Source organism: Chamaea fasciata, unplaced genomic scaffold (assembly GCF_029207755.1).
Source record: "Chamaea fasciata isolate MVZ Bird 193981 ecotype frontalis unplaced genomic scaffold, bChaFas1.0.hap1 SCAF_14, whole genome shotgun sequence".
In the NCBI taxonomy this organism is placed as follows: domain Eukaryota; kingdom Metazoa; phylum Chordata; class Aves; order Passeriformes; family Sylviidae; genus Chamaea; species Chamaea fasciata.
Genome location: NW_027094099.1, coordinates 9,870,084 through 9,890,698, shown reverse-complemented (window position 1 = coordinate 9,890,698; position 20,615 = coordinate 9,870,084). Strand labels below are relative to the sequence as shown.

General features: G+C 38.8%; 1 protein-coding gene across 3 annotated transcripts in view; it reads left to right on the top strand.

Annotated features, from left to right (window-relative positions):
• FBN1 (fibrillin 1) overlaps nucleotides 1-20,615 on the top strand; it is a 142,308-nt gene that overhangs the window by 38,633 nt on the left and 83,060 nt on the right. For all 3 annotated transcript variants that reach the window (XM_066196683.1, XM_066196684.1, XM_066196685.1), the window contains exons 7-8: nucleotides 12,699-12,896; nucleotides 16,162-16,287. In XM_066196683.1, the coding sequence (XP_066052780.1) occupies nucleotides 12,699-12,896; nucleotides 16,162-16,287 (324 nt within the window). The remainder of the gene's footprint in view (nucleotides 1-12,698; nucleotides 12,897-16,161; nucleotides 16,288-20,615) is intronic.

Below are 20,615 nucleotides of genomic sequence, written 5' to 3'. Positions count from 1 at the left end.
GATCTAGCAGCCATATTGTTTGAAACAGTTACTAACAGAACTCTGAATTGTGTTACGGGTTGGACAAACTGTAATGTTTATCACTTTTTATTTATTATGGGTAGTTTTATAAGTTCTGTATAAATCTAGTCTGTGCTTCCATAGAAACTCCCATAGTAAAACCCCAGCTGAAGCACTTTGTTGTGCCTCTGTGCCTTTTTTTCCCATAACTGTGGATTATCAAGTATCTGTGTATTCTCTATAATTCACTGTCATCTCCCTTAGGACTCTTAGAAATGTCACAACTCACTGTTTTAATCCAGACATCACAATTATAACTCTGGTCCCACAAACACTTCATTATGTTAGTGTGGAATAAGGACTTCTGGGTGATCACAATGGTGGGAAAGGAAGTGCAGAGAAAATTCATGGCTGTTGAAAATTTGCTGCTGTAAGACCCTGTGAGAGAAGGCAAAAAATTCTGTGGCTATTCTTCTCCTGCTTGTTTCAGTCTTTGTTCCAGAGTCCTTATTCAGACATGGTTCTAGATGATGCTGATTTAAGTTTTATCTGAGTTAAAACTAGAGAATACCTGTTGTTAGATGCTGTAGCACACCTGATGTAATATGTGGTAAACCCCCTGTAAATAGCTACATTTTTTGTCTCTATTTGATTCAAACCTATTTTTAGATGTGTCTTTTTCTCTCCACATGTTTTTATTCTCCCTAATTATGGGCTAAACTAATATTATAAATTACTCTAAATACTGATTAACAAGTCAGTCTCTAATGGTAACTACACAATCTTGTCAATGGGAAAATACTCTTAAACCCCCCATATGTGTTTTCTCCTTTCATGAAAGAAATATGAATCCCCTGTGAGAGGACATTGCTCCCATGTAGCAGCCCATTCCCTTCAAGTGAATATCATCAGTCCTTCTATTCTAAGATTTTTTAAAGTTTTTGGATTGCTTTTACACTTGTGTATAGATATATTTCTGAAAAAAAAAGTTCATAGCATTTATTGAGTTGGAAAATTAATTAGACGACCTAATTGATTGTGCATGAGTTCCTCCATGGAATGTGTTCTGCTGCTGTTGCACTCACCCAGCACAGAAGATCTCAGGACTGAATTCCTCTCATCTTTTACTAGAAACTGACAATTAATTGAACATTAAAAATCCCCATAAAACACCACAACATCCCCCCTCCAAAAAAGAAAAAAACTCCAAACCCAACCAACCATGAAAACTTGAAGAGTCATAACACAAAAACTTTACATGAAGGATTTTTTTTCTCATTTTATTAGAGTAATGCCAAGAGGCCTGAACTCAGCTTAAGGCTTCCTTTATCATTCAGAAAACATACAAGTCTGTATCCCAAAGCTTGTGTAGTCTGAAGAGGAAAAAGCCCCACCAGCATCCAGAAGTATTGGCAGCCCCACGTTCCATGTGGGGAGCTAATATACAGGGAGATTAGGTCACTTGTGTAAGGATGTACTGGGAGTCTGTAGCAGAGTCTGAAACTGAACCCAGGTCATCTCAGTCCCAGCCAACTGTCTCAACCACAAGACTCTCCCTCCTTTTCAGTATGTCAGTGTAGAAAGTAGGCCAAAAAGCAGTTTCCAACCTTTAATACACAGCATTTTGCAAGGCTGTGAAGTATTATGTATTAGACAGGCATCTGGATCAGCAGCAGTTTCTGCAGATACTTTTATCTGTAAACAGAAGCAAAGCCTGTTAGGGCTTTGTAAAATTTACATAAATTACTGTTTTATCGATAAATAACATAGTTAATTAAATTTATAAAGACTGTACTTCTATTCAGGACATTTCAATGATTTTTAAGAATGGAAAAATGTGTTTAAAGGCCTTCTGTTGTCTGTGGCGCTGTGATTTTCATATGTTTTAGATTCTGGTGCTACTCATCCATCATGCTGCATTAGCAGTGATGCGTGGCCTGGCCAGGCTGTGCAGGGTGTTGCACCATGCGGTGTAAGCTCAGAGAGGGAGGCTCGGGTCGCATGACAGGCTAACACTCCAGTGTTATGCAAAGGTTAAGTATTTCTGTGTTGGGAGTTAGTGAGGCTTGCAGTTTGCTGACCTAAATCTGAGTGATTCCTATTATGTGGAGTATTTGCTTATCTTTTGGAACATCTCTGTGTAGCCAGAGTGTAACAAAACTTCAGCTTGAATCTGTACCCTGAATGGAAGAGGATAAAAGAAGTGCAACTATGGGTGAATATATGTGCATATATAACCATCCCCCTTCTTCAACTGGGGTCTCCCATTTTGGGCATGAAATCAGCATTAGTGTGTGGTAGTCTACAAAGAACAGGCCAGAGCTTGTTTGTTCCCCTCAGTACACTAATTAGTAATTCGCAGACACCTGGCTTGTTTTGCTGAACTCCTGGTTCCTTTCTCTCACATCCCCCAAATAAAAATTGCTTACCTAGTTCTCACTGGCCCCATGTATGTTCTGCAGCACCTCTTTATGACTTCCATTATTTGAAACCATTAATCCCGGATGTTGTGTGCATTTACACAGATAAATTTCAGTGATTGCCATGGAAAAAAAATGAACTTTGGTGGGATTTATGCAGCATGAAGGTGAGAGAGACCTTGTTTTCTAAAATAAATGATGAGAAATTACTCAAATTGGTGATGAGTGTAATGGACCATTCCGTACACGTGACAGTTTCCAGGATTCTCATGCTGTTCCTTGTAAGCACATAATTAGTAAAATGCAACTGGAGAGTGTCACTTTCAGTTGAGCCACTGTGGCCCAGCTTTTGACAAGAGGCCTCTGAAGCTGGATGGGTTCTGTCTTCCCCAATACCCCCCAAACACTGGCTGTTTTCTATCTGAGGGAGTGTTTGTGCTGTCACAGACAATGGGATTCCCCCACTGAACGATGGTTCTCTCATCAAAGTCAGTGACTCTAACCTTTCCCTTGTAACTGGCACCTGGGCTTCATACTGGATGTCATGTCTGTGCACCCACAGCACCAAGCAGTTCTGTCTAACAGAGAGGAAAAAAAACCCGCTAGGACAGTGGTCTTAGATCTTGAATGTTCTTGTTGAAGACAGACTGGTGACTGTTTCCAAGTTTTAATGATTTGTCCCACATGTGGAGGCAAATGAAATCTTAGGACCTGACATTCACTTGAACAAGTAGAAGAGATGCCAGTTTCCAGTGCTGAAGTAAAAATAGATTTGCAATATCTATTAGACTAAAATGGTGTATACAGAGCAAGTGTGATGAGTGAAAAAAGGCCAAAGGCATCAACACAGATGCTATTAAAAACTTTAAAAGTGTTAAACAATATGCTGAGAATGTGGAGTTGCTTACAATTTCAGTAAATGCACAAAGCTTTTTATCTAGAGTATTCATGGTAATTCAAAGTCTTTTGGAAAAACCTGTAGTTGTTCTTAACTAATACCTTAAGTTAAAGAACCAAAAAGTGCTCTTCATTACTAACAGGAGTCAGTAAAGACCTTTTGCTCTTCTCTCCTGCTGCAGCAAGAAGAGAACTTGACCCTCAGTTTGAGAATTGTCTGTGGATTAATATCCCTTCCCCTCCCCATCCTTCCCATTTTAAGATACTTATTATTCTGTACTCTCTCGCTGCTTGGAAAAATCAGACTTTCGATTTGGTTTTACAAAGAGTTCAACTGACAGTTGTCATAAATATTTTCAGTAATCTTAGATTAAAGATGTGATGGTCCTCAGTCACTTGAGGCTGATCGTTTACTGACCCTGAGGGACATCCACCCATTAGTGCTAAGCAAAGAAGGTTCCTTCAACCAAGTGATCAGTGAAGACGGGAATGACAGCAGAAGGCCTTAAACAATAATTTGAGTAATGAAACACATGTATTAGCATCTCATATACTTCATATTGGTGGGTATAACATTTAATAAAATTACACTTGCTTAGTTGAAAACTTGTGAATCAAGATTGGATCATTTATCTTCTTGGTTTTTTACTTCTAGTAATAGAAATTGATTACATTTGATAATTCTAGAGTTATGGCATGTATTCTATAACATTTCAACAGAGATACCTCAAGCTTATTCAGAGTTAAATAGTGCATGTTACTGCTGTGTTTATTTTTGGACCACAGTCTTAATGCAAATCCCATATATGTGGTTATGCAAAATGATCCAGATTCTGATCATGATTACACTGGTCTACACACAGTTATGCCACAGTTTCATTGAGGGAGGAATCTGTTCCTGTAACACAGAAGGTTGCCTGGTATTTCCATTAAGTAGTTGATGTGTTTCACCATAGAGTTAGAGGTGAGGTATTAGTGTCTGAAGCAATTTTTGTACATTGTTGACTTACACTTTTAACACTTCCTGAGATTTTTTGGTGGGTTATTGTGCAACCATGAAATGAAATAATTGTTAAAATATTTCTGTAAAAATCAAATACTCTGTGTTGTCACTGTTTTTCAAATAGTTTTCATGTCTTTTTAGCTTCCTGTATAAAATATAAAACTCTGTGTTACAGCCTTATGCAAGAAGAACAGTATTAGTTATTCTGAAGTCTTTAGGCTAGTAAAAAAAAAATGATTGACATCATATCAAGTCTATTGTAACTAAAATCATGTCACAAAAATACATGTATATGAGAGTACAAAAACTTGAGTGAGTGTCTGGTTGAAGAAATTTGGCCAGGGAGCTGTCTGCCATGTGGAGAAGAGTCTTTACAAGGATACAATCTGTTTGCCTCTTCCTTTCATTCAGTGGAAGGTTTTCACCATTATAGTTTCTCAGGACTGCTGATCTTTTTTGATTATGGGGAAAAAGGGAACTTGCTTCAGACAAGTTCAATGATTCCTGTAAAGGAGTAAGATATTGATTGTTCTAATCACCTTGTTAAAGAGCTGCAAGGACTTCAGAGTTCGGTTAGGACCACCAAAACTATTTGTGTATGTGTCATTAAGTTAACATGTCATTGCAACACCCAAACCATCATTACTACATTTACTCCCTTCCCACACTGAAAGCAAGTCGACTTCATTCCTGCTGTATCTTTACTTCTGCTGGGTTTCACTGAGCTTCAGCACTGAAAATCAGTTCCCCCTCTCCCTCACACCTCCCCTTTTTATTTATAACCAGTTTTCAGTTCTGGGGTGAGTTTCATTCCAGTACTCTGCAATTGCGTTCTGTTTTGTGGCACTGCAGAGGAGCATTTATATTTTAGAAAAGAAAATGTTATTTCTAGTGTATTGTACCACTCTGTCTCATTTGTAAATGTGAGCAGTATCTCTTTAAATTGTACATATTGCATTGTCTGAAAGCATTTTTCCCTCTCTTTGGATGCTGCTCTATGTAATATTCTGTAAGTCATTAGGATCTATTTTTCTTAAACAGTTTGCACTACTTTTGGATAGTCTTAGTTACTTTAGTCAGTGGCTTTTGAGGCCAAAGAGAAAAAAAATACCCGGAGCTCGTCTACTAGCTTTGCCTGTTAATAGTTAATACTTAGTGGTATGTAAAGAGAGTTTCTACAATGTGGCACTCCTAAGAACACTCTTGAAAAAATAGTGATAAACTTCAGCCAACTTGTTCTTTTTAAGTGAAACTTGCAAAGTTCTGTAGTTGAATCCATTCTCCTTAATAATCATCTGGTCTTGACAAGAAATATGTCTCTAAGACTAGGTACTTTTTAGCTAAAAGGGAGATGAAAATCAAGTCAGAATTTTATTTAATTATTGCTAGCCTGTGAAAGAAATTGGAAAAAATTAAAATCTGCAAAGACATGGTCATTTGTAGCTTATATAGCAAAGTAGGGTAGACTAGAGTTTGTCAGGTAACTGACTATTCAGAAATGAGAAGTTATTCTACATTTAGCTGCGTTGCTTACTGTTTTCTTCATCATGGAAAAGAATAAAATGTGGTAACAATTTTCTGTATTTGGATTGCTGCTGCACATAATTGGGAACAACAGAGCTAAGGCTTTGATTTTGGTGAAATGCTTAGTCTGCGTGTTGGATTAAAATGTGTGCAACAAATCACTCCAATTCTGTAATAATAATTTTTGAGCACTATTTTTTTATTTTATTACTGTAATGTTATTACTTTTCAGCTACAGACTTTGAGAACTGGGTCAGTTGCAAGAACAAAATTGGCATGAAAATAGTTGTATATTTGTTCTGGAAAATAGATTGCCAACATACTTTATAAAATAGCCTGAATTGTTCTGTGCATGAAATGTAAGTGATAATGTTAGTCTCATACTATTAGTAAGCTATGAATTCAAAGTCCTGTTCTTTAACCAGTATCCTAGGAAGACTAGATAATATTTGCTAGATAGATGTGTTAAACAAATCATCTGTGCAGAAATGGATTTGTGAAGCAGCTTACAGAATGGAAAATAAATTTAGGCTGAAGTCTGCCAGCAAGTCAATATATGAGAACAATTTGCAACAAGCAAAGGTGAGGAAGACATGAAGAAATGGGGTCATCAGATTAATGAATTAAAGGGTAATATTCCTGGGGTTGGGTTGTATGGGGCAGTAACTAACTTTTTGGCTGCCTAATACAGAATAAAGAGTTATGGTACCAATGTTAGATATGCTTCCATGGATATTTTTTACTCTTGTGAAAATAGTGAGAAGCAACTTGGAGCTGTGATCTGTCCACAGCACAGCTGTAGTAGTTTGAGACATTTCTGCTGCCAGGTTTATATCCCTGCCAGAAACAGTGCCTGAATGTTGCATTCCGAGTCCCTAGTTCCAGTGACATCTTAGCACTAGCCAGTGTTAAATCTCAGCTATTTAAGCTCAGTGCTGCACTGTGCACTGAAGCAGCTGGGAAATGGTCTTGCTTATATGTGAAACCATCTCTGGCACTGGAAGGGAGCAGACAGAAGTGGCATGATGATAATTTCTTCACATACCACGTCCAAACTTACCAAACCTCATTGGTAAGAAGTGTCAGACATCATAGGAAATAAGTTTTTAAATATTTACAGAGTTTTGTTTTCTTTCCTTCTGAACGCCCTCTGATATCTTTGCCATGTACTTTCCAGTGATGACACATTGGGATCTGACTGGGGTGAGTAATGGTGTCTGGCTGGGGGGAGGAGAGGACAGGGAGTGCTTAACAGTGAGTAATTATTTAAGGAAATGGCCTGTGTGGAAAGAAAAGTGTGTTGTGATTGAATGCATTTATCAACTGGCCTTTCAGCGTCACCTGTGGACAGAGCATTATTGTGTCTGAGTTTTTAAATAGTTGTAAGTCAGTTTATTGAACTAACTTGGGAATGCGTCGGGGTCTGGTCTTGATTTGGTCTGTGAATTGAGATGTGAGGCGTGTTCTCTATTAGAAAAGATGGAAGCAAATGGTAGTTACCCCATGGTCATCCCTGAGCATGGTCATTTACTTTTCTACCAGCACTTGAACGTCATAAGGTCTTGTATGCAAAATATAATTTCAATATAATTTCAAGTCTACAAGCAACTGACAGGAAAATTTTGCAAGTGAAGATGGAGTTACAAGCTCATTGCTGTTGCCTATTTCCTTTGTACAGTGACACACAGAAATTTGCATTAATTTTTTATGAGGTTCATGTATGTAGAGCCTTCTGTTTGATCTCTCTGTCCTTAACAGGAGATTTTTGTCTGTCCTAAAATGCCTAGAATCACTTTGATTTTGAAATTACACCTGAATTGCTAAACCTTTGTGTTCTGTAACTGTGTGCTATGGTGATGCTCACTGCTACGGTTACCTTGGTCATGCTGTTTTCTTCTGTCGGTGCCAAGACTCTTTGCAATTCTTTGAATTTTACTGCAAAAAGTCTCATTTCACACACAGCACATCCTGCCTTCTGAAATGAGGCACTTTGTGAGTTTTCTCCATCATCTTCAAGTGTATTGCTACCTTCTGTGAAGAGAGTGAAATGACTGAAGTACAGTGAAACGTACAGTGATGGATGCTGTATGTTTCCATTGACAGTGGAGTTGTTTGTGTGTTCCTTGGCTGTGTGGGATCAGGTTCCAAAGGAGCATTCTCAGGTTCAAGTGACTGTGACTCCCTTTCCTGATGTGTGGCATAGGCTGCCAAGTGCAGTGGGTCACACCTGGGCAGCCGAGCACTGTGCAGAGATGAGATGGTGTTTCTGCCTTGTGCAGTCTCTCTTCCAATGTTCCTCTTTTATCCCCAGCTGGTGAAAAAACTCAAACAAGCCTCCAAACAGCAGAAACAAAAGTGCTGCTAGGCAGGAAAATGTTGTACTAATGATCAGCTTTAAGGTACTTCACTTGCCTTAGAGCCCTTTCTGACCTTTCTTTCATTATTTATATGATAATGGAATATTCCTTTCTTTCCCTTTCCTTTGCTCCTGTAGTCAAGAAAGGGGAAGTTGCTGGTTTGGGTTGCCGAGGGGGTTTCAGTTGCACAGCAGTCTTGGCTGTGTTTGGGGGTTCATGATGAATTTTCCCCTGTGAGGTGCTAACAGCTCAGAGGAGCTGGATGTGCTGCTCAGGCAGTGCTGCAGCCCAGGGTATTGTGTAAGCTGTGCATGCTGTGTGCAGAGAGCTGGAAAAACTTTGCTCTGCTCATTTTATCATTAGCCATTTTTCTGTGATGGCAAGAGATGGCTTTTTCCTGTTTTCTGTAATGAGATCTTGATCATGATCAGATAAATGCTGGCTTGCTAGTCTCGTGCTTTGACCTTTGCACTCGTTCAATTGTCATTTATTTTAAGAGAGGTGAAGGAGTCTGTCAACCTCCCTTAACAGGTGGTTATCAGTTTGCAAAATCAGGCTGTTAATTTGAAACATCAAGAACTCTTTTTAAGATATTTATAGTGAATCCTAGAGGATCGAGGGACCAAATTTTATCCTGCCTCCTTGCACTAGCATAATTGTTTAATCCTGGTTCCATTAGTTTGCAATGTTTTTAAACTTCATTTTTACGTTAAGAACTATATTGTGCTTGAAACTAAGCAGAAGTTATTGTGAACTAGGAGCTTAAGATGTGTGTCTGGGGTCAGAAGTCTTGCACTATGCTGGTGCTTGTAGTCTCTTTGGTGCTGTTCAGAATTATTTGGAACAATTTTTGTTTATTGCTGTGCTTGGTTTTGATCAAAGCCTGCCAGGACTACATATTTCAGTAGCCTCTCTGCTGCTTTTAGGAATATAAAGGATCTTTTGAGAAGATAACTGAAATTACTTGATGATTTTGACTGAAACAGGAATGAGCTCTAGATCAAAATGCAGCTTGATTCTTTCCTGTGGAATAATAAGATGAATTGTTGCGTGGTGTAAACCGGTGTCATTCTATTGCCCTCTTGCTCTTCTTGACAGTATAGGAACTTAGTGTGGTTTTACAGTTTCTACCATCTTCTGAGTTGTCTTAAGCTCCCTGTGGAATTATTCCTTATCAAAATAGCTAAGAAGTATGCAAAGAAGCAGATCAAATTGTTGGATAATGGTGGCTACTGCCTTACTGAAGGCCAGTTGCACATGCTGAAATTTGCATCAAGAGTGACTCAAAAGACTTGAATTACCAGTCACATATCTTGAACAATTTTACTAAAATACTTTCAACCCTCAACATTCTTCAGTTAAACTGAAGTTATCCCTGAGAAAAAAACCCAAAACCCCAAACAACCGAAACAAATTGTGTAATAGCTTTTCGGGGTATATTTTCCTTCTTTCTCTCTTCCCACCTCCTGACTGGTCACTGGTACCTTGTGTTTGAGCTTTACTTATTGAAGTAGTTTGAATAATCACAAATAACATGAATGTATAAGGAAACTTTGATGCTACAAAAGAACGATTGGGGTTTTAAGCTCATATCCTCTTTCCATTTTGTCACCATGTTAGTAGAATTTCATCTTCTTCTTGTAGGCCTTCATCTTGGAATAAATAAAAAAAATCGTATACTCACTGTTTAAAACACTTCAATTTTAAAGCTCTTTTTATTTGGGCTCTGTATAAAAAAAAGGGATTGATGTGTGGATTTCTCTGTGGCCTTAGGCTGGCGTGTACATTCAAATGATCTTTTTCATATGGATTTTCTGACTTTCAGAATTTTCCATTAAGAGCAGAGAAGAAAAAATCTTGTGCAAATATGGATGACTGTATTTGAGAAAATAGAAGCAAAGCTGTATTTAGAAGAAAACAGAGTTTTAAGAATAAAATTTATCAAGGTGAAATATTTGGTGAAAATAGAGTCTGTAATTCACCATAATAAAGTGTTATGAACTTGAATAATAACAAATAGGAGCTGAACTTGACTGCCTATTTGACCCACGCCTTGTTACTGAGACCTTGTGGAAGGATTTGCACGATTATGAAGTTAACTTCATTGGGTTCACCATATTTCTAAGACATATTAGCCACTGCTAAGTCATTTATAGCTTGAAAGTAAACAATTGTAAATGCTGATCCATTCATGTCCTACCATAAAACACAAGATGGGTTATTCACTACTGTCTGACGTGTGCTCCCACTGCGACGGAGAACAAAATGACTCCTTTTAAAACCATCTATATATAAACAGCAGAGGGACAATCTACAATGGGGGATTTCATTCTGGGGAGGTACTCGGAAGATTTCCTGTTGCCAACATAAAACTATGGCATTTCTAAGGAAATTGTTGTCTCATTTTGATATTTGGAATTACAACATTGGGAGTTTTGCATAGAGTAAAGCACATATTCTTATTTTGATCGAGGATGAAAAACTGATCTGGGAAATAATTTTTTACTTTGGTAGGTATAATTGATCATGATTTATTTCTATTAACTTCTGCGTTGAAGGAATAAGATAAAGCTGGTAATAATTGCATTTATACTGCATGTTTCCAAAGCTGCATTTCTTGAATGAGAAATGAGGAAGAAGGCAATGTAGGTATTGACAAAAACCTGGGAAAATTCAAGCAGTTACAGAAAAGCTTTAAAATAGAGAAAAACCTAATAGAAGCTGTAGTGTAGAAAATTCGTATGGGAAATGAAGGGACGCAATAAGAAATACCAAGCCAAAGAAAGTTAAGACAATGATAAGGAATTAAGTAATCCAGGGCAAGAGAGATGTTATCAGAGATTCTGACTCATTTCATGATGAGGCTGATGGAACTGCTAGAGAAGGGTGGGAGAACTGTTTGGTAAATGTAGCTGTACTGTTTGGAGGGGATAGGACAGGAATTTTGTACTTGAAATCTTTAAGGCTGAAATTAAATAGCAGGAATTGGATTTACGTATTTTTGTACAGCTAGTCCAGCTAACCAGGGAGCCTGAAAATAGCTAATGAGTTCAATTAGCTAATGAATTAACAGGTTAATTTGCCATGGAGCTGGAAATACAAGACAAGTTTCCAGAGGCTGAAAGAAAGTTGTTGTTGATCCAGTATTTTAAAAGGAAGAGAGAATATCTGAGTGATTATAGGTGTGTTAAACAGACAAAAGATAGAATGGCAGTTACTGGAGTGATACCTAGGTATTGAAGAATAAATGGCATTTGGTGTCATTTAGTACAAGTTCATCAGAGAAAGGTCCTTCGATCTAACTCAATATCCTTTCTGATACCATCATGTTAATTGATGAAGATAACAGTAGCAGTATAGCATTATTGTTTGCCTTACAGGCTTTCTGTAAGCCATTTTATTAATTGTATCAGAATGGCTTGATAACTTATTAGAATTACAGCATATGGACACAGCATCTCTGGCTGGCACAAAGATTAATTACACGATAGGCTTTCAGGGTGCATCTGGTGTGGGGAGATAGAGCAGGTGGGAAAGATATCCATTCTCACTTCTGCCTTATTTAACACTGGTTTAGTGAAAGCCTATTATTGTTAACCAAGTTTGGATGTGGCATGAAAATTGGAGGAATTTATAATGACATGACTCTAAGGCAGTGTGGACTACTTAGTGACCTTGGATGAGGTAGCTGGTAACCACTTCAGCACAAACAAACAACAGGTTCATAATTTGCTGGCTGTGCTTACAGGATGCTGGACTCTGTCCTGGTGCACCGTAACAAAAAAAGCTTTTTAGAATTGCTTGTGAAGAATTAACTGGAGTGTGCATCCCGGATGTACAGGAGACAGCAGGAGTTGGCAGTACCACTGTTTGTTTTTTGCCCTTGGAGGATGGAACAAAAGGAAGCCTAGTAGTGTTTTATTAACATCTTAGTTTGATTCTATCTGTTGGCTGTGGCCTGTCCTACCGTAAACAAATCAAAGCAGATGTGTTCCACATGCCCTCCACTGAGCTGTAGGCAAAGCTTGCCCACGTATCTGGTATGGCATATGCCTGAATAGCAGTGAAAACTGTCCTCAGAAAGCTTTCTGTAGTCTGTATTTGCTTCCCTTGAGCCTCATTTGAGAACGACCATCCAACTTGTGGAAATAAACATCCTAACTCTTTTATCAGTATTCTTTTAAATAATGCACTGAATAGTTAAAAGAAACTGATGAAAAGACCCTGGGAAGAATATTATGAGTGATTAAATGAAGCAGCAAAGGGGACCTACAGATCTAATATTCCTGGAAAAATAGTCACAATTTGTTTCCAGTGGATTTGAATTAAAGAGAGAGAAAAAAAATCCCCCGTAGAACGTTTCTAACATAAATTGTTGGGTCGGTGGGCAATTTGTCTGAAAAAGAATTGCCTAAATGTGCTGTTGTTTTGCTTTATTAAGAGTTTTGTTGTGTATTTTTATGGTGATGCTGATCAGATTTCCTGTTTTTGGCACAGATTACAGGACCGGCCCTTGCTTCACTTTGGTAACCAACCAGATGTGCCAGGGCCAGCTCAGTGGAATTGTGTGCACAAAAACCCTGTGCTGTGCCACTGTTGGGAGAGCGTGGGGGCATCCCTGTGAAATGTGTCCTGCCCAGCCGCATCCCTGCCGCCGAGGCTTCATTCCGAACATTCGAACGGGGGCCTGTCAAGGTAAGTTAGCAGCAAAGCTTCCCCAAAAGCTGCTGAAATTGTTACTGGATTAATCTTAATTGGGTTACACTGCTGTGAGTAACCTGTCCTAAGCCATTCTCAGCTATATGTGTGAAGAATGGAAAAACACTGTCAGATGCATTACTTCATGATTCAGTGAGTGCCTGATGTTCAAGTGAGTACATTAGTAACTCAGGTCATGTGAGAGCAGCCAGCATCTTAATGAATTTCTCACTGCCAGCAGCGCTTTCCCTTGGTTCTGTAATGGTGTTTTTCTGAGTGTACCACTCGATCGTTCCGTGGAGGAATTTGTTCTGCTCTCAGAGAGTACTCAAAACATCAGTCTGTGGCAATAATGCCCCAGTTATCTGGTGTGAGATTTTTTAGCTAAAAGTTGTGTAATTTGGGTTCATCTTGGATGTCTTACCTCTTGAGCTACACTGCTTTGACCTGGAGAAAAGTGCCTGTCGTGCCATTTGTAATGCCTTATTATATGTTTTATACAATTTTGGAAATGCGTTTGCATTTGTTTCAAATCATAAAATCCACCCAGATGTCGCTTACTTCTTTCAGAGAATGCCTCACCATAGAAAGTCCTTACACTGCTTTTGGCTTTTATTCTAATACTTCCAGCTGTATAAATTCTTTTATTGTCTGGATGTCTGGCAGGAAACAGGAGAAAGTTAACAGGGGCAGCTATGTATTAAACTGATGTGGATTATACATTCCCAGCACCATATCTTTGGGGCCAGTTTATTTCAATCTGTCTAACATTTTCTACTAGGTTACAATATTTTTGAAAATAGGGAAGATAAAGATTAAAAATCTATGAGTAATTTTATATAATCATGAAATTCCTATGAAGGGACTTCAAGGCATTCCATTGCATTAAAAATGTAGATACCCTCTGTTACAGGCCAAGTCATGGCTGGTGTCTGCAGACAGACATGATGAACTTCAAGATGGACAACATGGTTGTGTGCACTGTATGATGTGCCCATATTTTGACCTCAGTGATTCTGTTCCCCCTCTCACTGTAAAGGTCAGGACTAAATTGTGCAGGAATCTGAACTGAGGTTCTGGACACTTTTGAAAGCTTGTGTACATAAATATGTGGCCCACACCCCTGAACTTATGCCACACCTAGTTATATCCCTCCTGTTTGTGTCATGGGAAAGCTGTAGTGAACTCTCCAATGGGTTTGTGCAGTTGGAATAAGGATATTTCTGCTTACTGCACATTTCTTAGCAAGCAGCTACATTGATGCTGATCTGTATGTGGTGCCAAGGCAGTTTTGACCCAGTATGTTTGATTTGCGTTTTCCAGTTTTCCCTTCTTAAGTATTGTATTTCTAATTTCAACAGATCTTTTATGGAATCACAAATTAGCTTTATTTTTCATGCAATTGTACTAATTCCTTTTGAAATCAGGTAACATCCATTCAGATTGAAGACATTTCAGGGATTTCATATCCGTATTCAATCTAAATAAAGGAAAACAGGTTAAAAAAAAATCCATGTTCTCTGAAGAGGAAAGAGGATCATTATTATTGTGTTGTGAACTAAAAAAAGTAAAGAAATAGTGAGGGTAAGGTTATTTTCAGAAGTAAATAGTGTATCACTGCCCAAAGTTTGACTTTGGCTGAAAGTTAAATTAATATCACAGCTGAGATTTTTAAAGATACAAAGAAGAAAAATAAACCGAAAAGGTAGGATTTTGAAACAGACACTGTGACTCAGAAGCATGACTTCTGTTTCTTGAGTTTTTGAAGTTTTTTTACATCAGTGCAGTGCCGTGAAGTCTGGCTGATTGCTGTTACTAAAGCAGAGCCCATTGCTGTAGCTCGAGTCCCAGCAGCAATGTGGCTGAGTCGAGGCTGCTGAGGCTGTGCTGGTTCTGTGACCTCCCAGCACAGCGGTTCCCTCAGGGGCAGCTCTGCCTTGCTGCTGCTGCTGCACCCCCAACCTGGATTGGTTCACCCCAGGATCTTTACATAACACTTTGCCATGTGGTGCGGATATGCTTCTTGGCATTCCTGAGACTTCCTACCTGTGTCTCCCAGGAAAATTGCCTCTTAGCCTTTTGTACAGACATAATACTTTGCTTTTCAGACTTTAAGACACATTACAACTGTCTCTCTGGGATTTATAAAGAGAGATTGGAAGGCATCATCTCCTTCAGCTTGTGTCCCTGCATTGAAACCTATGTCAGTGTGCGGCCCAAGAACTCAAGCAACCAGTTTTTAGCAGCCAGCAGCTGGTTCTCCTGAGGAGATGGGGGTAGCATGAGCATTTGGATTGGAGAGCGGAGTACTCTGTGCTTCTGAGGGAATCCCTGAGCAGCAGAGACAGGGCTGCCCCTGGGGACTGTGAGCCAGACTTCCCCAGTGTCCTGTTGCAATGCCACTCCTCCGCCTTCTTCAGCCTCTTTTCTCTAGCTGTTATTAAGCCATAGCAACACTTCTGCAGCTAAGTGACGACACACATGTTGTTGTGCTAAAATAATTGTGAGGCCAGAAACTGGGGCCTCTTGAAAATGTTTGTCTTGAGCTTACTACCTAGCCAGTGATATCATCTTTGTTGTTTCATTTTCCTCGGTGAGAGAATGAAAGACAAAGAAAGAAAAATAAAAGGGAGAAACTTCTCAAATTTATGTGTGTCTAAGCAGGTCATTAATAATTCCTCCTGAGACATCAAATATGGCTATGACACTTTTTGAGTCAAATCCCAGCCACAGTCTAATGTCATTGGTGCTGATCTTGCTGGAGTGTCAAGTTAATGATTTCCATCAGAAATGACTCTGCAGTTGCTGTGTCTCTCCGTGAGGCCCCCTCCATGCACAGTGCAACTGCTCCTCTGTGATGGTGGCCTAAGCACTGTATGGAGTTGCCAAGATTTTTGACGGGGCAAGTGATTTTGGGTGACCAGCTTTAGACACTTCAAAGAAACTTGAGTTCTGGCAGGCTGTGTCTTCTGCACACCATTCCCCAGATGTTTTGGAAAAACAAAGCAATAGCAGTTTGATATTTAATGTCTGTAACAATAATAACCATGTGATTTCTTGCAGAAAATATTTAGAGTACTGTACTTAATCATACTTTGCATAGAGTAATTACAAAATTAGTGTCTGTCTTCCCAAGCAAGTATCATAATATTATGGTGGGTGAACGGATTTAGGCATATTTGATTTCTGTGTAGACAAATTATTATGGCTGTTCTTGAGAAATGAAATAGAAGTGGATGTGTTTTCCTTTTTTATATCGTAGATGTGGATGAATGCCAAGCCATCCCTGGGATCTGTCAAGGGGGAAATTGCATTAATACTGTTGGATCTTTTGAGTGCAAATGCCCAGCTGGACACAAGTTTAATGAAGTAACACAAAAATGTGACGGTAAGAACTTGTAGAACTTTCTGCTGGAAGTAGAAGGGGGAGATTCTTCTTTTGGAGGAGCAACTTTGTTTAAGAGTTTGTAACAAACTTATTGTCTCTTTTGCCTTGAGTGTGCAGGTAGCATTATTCACAACAAATAGAAATAGGGGCCCTTTCTCCCAAACCAGAGAACGTTAAATATTGGCCCTGCAACTTCTATAGCCTTTTCTTTCACGTAACATTTCAGACTTGAAGGTACATCTAACATTAAGCATTAGAACATTAAAAATACTTTCTAACTGATATGTTGCTTTAGAAATGCTTGAAGCACATGTTTCTTTGTGAATCTTTTGACCAAAAGGAGTGTATGACTGGGAGATTCAATACATTCCTACCTACTCAGGTGAACCGTATTTGACATAAGTGGGAGTTTGACACTGCTGTGTGAAGACTGCTGGATTGTGCTCTCGATTCAGTTTACATTACAGTTGCATGTGTTACAGAAGGACAAACATTTTATCTTCACTTGTTATTCGTCCTAACTTGAGGGTACAGCAGGTGCTAGATATTACTGTGGAAATTTGCAGTGTGTAATTATGGAATCATGATTTTTTTACTGTCATTTGATAGTGTTTTTTTTTTTTCTAATATAATAATCAAGCATAGATGTCTCCTTTGCTTTAAGAGAATTTTGAGTGCATAAGGAACATAGTACTAAAATGTGTTAGTTGCACATTATTATTTGTGTTTACAGTGAAGTCTAGATAATGTTTGAACTCTTGCTACTGATTCTACTTGCAGTCATTAAACTGAAATTAACTTGAGTAGACAAGTTTCATGTGATTTCAGAATGGCTAGTGATTTTGAGGTGCTAACTTTCAGTACAATAGAAGTATTTGTGAGAGAAAGGTGTGCATTCACCATCCTTTCTTGCATCAAGTGCTGTTTAAGAAGCACTCAAAACTTTTTAGTCATTTTAGAAGCATTATGAATTACTCTTTCAAAGGAAAAATTGCTATTTTAGGCAAAACTTCATAATTTATTTGCAGGTTAGGGAGAGCAATTTCAGAAGAGCTTGTACACAGCATGGTTTACATATTGCCTGCCAATGATTTTGGCAGAATGTAACCTACATTTAGAATAGAACAACATTGCAAGTGTTTCCTTCTGTGGATGAAGTACCAGGAATGTGGTGAATAGGAGAGACTGAACATGTGCCTTGTTAAGTATTAATACATGAAAAGCTGAGAGCTGTAGGCTACATGTCATAAACATTTTGATGGTATTATTCAATTGCTGAATCATTTGAAAAACAAACTCCAAACAACAACCAAAGAACAAAAAGCCCCAAACAACCACCACCACCAGAGCCTGCACTTGCTAACAGTTAAGGAACTAGACTCAAGAGCCTGGTATAAGCTGCTGTGTTCCCAAATCCTGCCACAAATTTCCTGCCCCATTTGTGAAATCCCTTTGCACTGATCATCTGGCTGCAAAGATGAGATGCATTTTTCCTTCTTCAAATTCATACCTGTTGATTTTTGAATGTATGTACCAAGCAATTATAGTTGAAGATGTGTAGGTATTAATACAATTCAGAGAATGAAAAATACCACCTTTATACCAGTGAAATAAGATAGAAACATAACATTTAAGAGCATGATCATGCTACAACAGCCTACCCATCTTGTTCTTTCTAAATTATCTTTTGAATTTTATATGACAATATAAGACTAGTTGTTTGGTTTACAGTAATTAACTGTAGTTAATTCTGATACATAGTGAATAGCATTGGATTGTTTGCTTGGTTTAGCTTCCTATTTAGCAAGTAGGACTTCTAGCAGTTGTAAAATGTCCTTGGTCACTGACTTAGCTTAACTGGAAGCTACCTGCTGAATTACCAGTACTGTTTTTTCAGGGGATCTCTATTAAAGTAAGAACATAATAGCAATCACCAAGGACAGGTAGACCGTCAACAAGATGGAAAATGAGGGAGGTTGGCCAAGGTTCTCTTGTTACCATAGCAAGTGGAAATCTGTATTTTAACTGCTGCTTTATTTCACTGCTTGATATAAGCACTTCTTTTCTATTTGCATTAGTGCTGAGGTAAATTCTATTCTTTGTGGTGACTGGGGGAGTAATTTTTCCTGGAGTGACATTTAAGTCTGCGAGTACTTCAAGTATACTTACCTTTGTAAAACTCGCATACTTAACGACAGTGTTGCTTATATGGATGTCAACACTGATATAAACAGTGAAATACTGTTTGGGTTAGGCTCAACCTTATAATAAAGAGTGATGATTTTGCTTTTAAAAAGGTCGGACTCTATATAAACAGTGGCAACACTGACTTTAAGATAAACATTGGTGAATTTGAGTCAGAAAATGCTTGAATCGGATCCATTTACGATTGCATTTTTCTCTGTTAATTAAGGGCTTTATTCAGACCAAAATTCAATTTCCACATTTTTTGTCACTGAGGCTTGTGGGACTCCTGTGGTGTATAATCTTGGAGCAGAAGCCAGAAGTCTCTTAGCAGTGCTCCCAGGGCACTCGGACTTGAGGCTCTGGCAACATTCTCGAAGTAGCAGTGAACAAAAAGTCACACCCCTCTCACACACCCAAGTGTGGAATGTGACCCACATCAGGACAACTAGCAAGATGCTGGGGAACAATGTGTGCACAGGGGACACAGGGCCCTGCTCCACTTAGGATGGCTGAGTCTGCAAACTTGGGTTATCTGTGTGCCATCTCAGTCTCTCCACTACTTTCCTGCAAAGGCAAGGGGCCACAAAATATTAGAGCATCCCATGCTGTACCTAGGAGACCAGGAGTTGTTAGTTTTTATATTACTGTCTTCACAGAAGAAGTAGAACTGAGATCCTTTCTGCTTGCTAAAATGCTCCTTAACGGTCCTGTGAGACTTTGGGTGTTCCCCCATCTGTTGGGGCCAAATTCCAGTTTAGGCGTTACATTTAAACTCTTCCAGTCCTTTTTAATGACTACAGTATTATGCACTCCTTGCCTTAGTGTGTTGGGTGGTGTTGCAGTATTTCATCTCAGAAATTTTTGTGGTTGGTGAAATCATTATTACAGTCATGTGTCTGTCTTTTCGTAGATCTCTGGAGGAGAGGTTGGGTAGAGTCCTGTGATGCTGTTATTTCTAACTGGATGCTCCCTGTCAGGAGAGCAACTGGGTGATTGTAGGTGGCCGTGACAAGCAGATGTCATTGATCAGTCTAGAGAATAACCTCCATTTCTGCTCTGTTTGGCTGATTCTTCTTGTAGGTACTGTGGAAAAGAGTTAGCTGATTTTAAGCCCAGCAGAAATTCAGGTTCCTAGGAGATGTGGGCAGTGCTAATTAAATACAGCTGCCTTAAGACAGTCACTGGAAACCAAGGGGGAAGTAACTACACATCACAGGCAGGCTACTGGTGGTAATTAAGGAACACTTGGGGCTGACATAGGTCGTTATTCACATAGCTGTAGATTATATAAACTAGCTGTGGAAGAAACCCTTCAAGTTCCCTCTGTGCAGCTCTGATGAGTTGTAAGAATTTGGTGTTTTTTCCTGCAGACTTTGAAAAATTTTCTACATTGTATCTATGATGATGATTCAGTATATGAATTGAGATTTGTTAGTGAAGATAATCATGGTATCGAAACTTTATTTTAAAATCACTGACAAAATGTAGGGGGAATTATAGATGCTGCCTGGTTTCTGCAGCGGATATTTTGGTTACACTCTAGAAACCTGTTGAAACTTCAGAACACTGATTTAGTGGAGAAAGTCAGGAAAGATAATATTTGTTACCTGCAGTCATTGTGGTATGAGCTGTAATCCTGTCAGGTTGCATTAGCTGAACAATACCTAGTTGCTCAGTGCTTTTGTGTGGGGAAAAACCCGAGGGCAATAAGAAGATCAGGCAGTTCAGTGGGTGGTACATGTCCCTGTGAGTCTGTATTGAGCCAGTGCCTCAGTGTGGTACCACGAGATGCTCTGCTGCTGGAGATAACAGTTAAGCTCCTGGTCACTGTGGTCATTATACAGTTTGCACTCAGGTCCCAACACAGTTTTCTTGATTCTAGTACACAGAATTCAGACTGGATGAGTTACAATTTTCTTAGAGTTAGTAAATCTCCGCAGTTTTAAGATTTTCATCCATCATTATTAAGCAGTAAAACTTTTGCAATTTACAGATACTGTGTTTTCAATTTGCAGATAAAATATTTTTTAGGTTCGCTTTCATTCTGTTTAAAAGATGCCTAATGAAAGACGCTAATTCAAAACTACTGATTATGCCCTGAATTTGAATATTACTACTAATTATAAAATACCTTTTCTTGT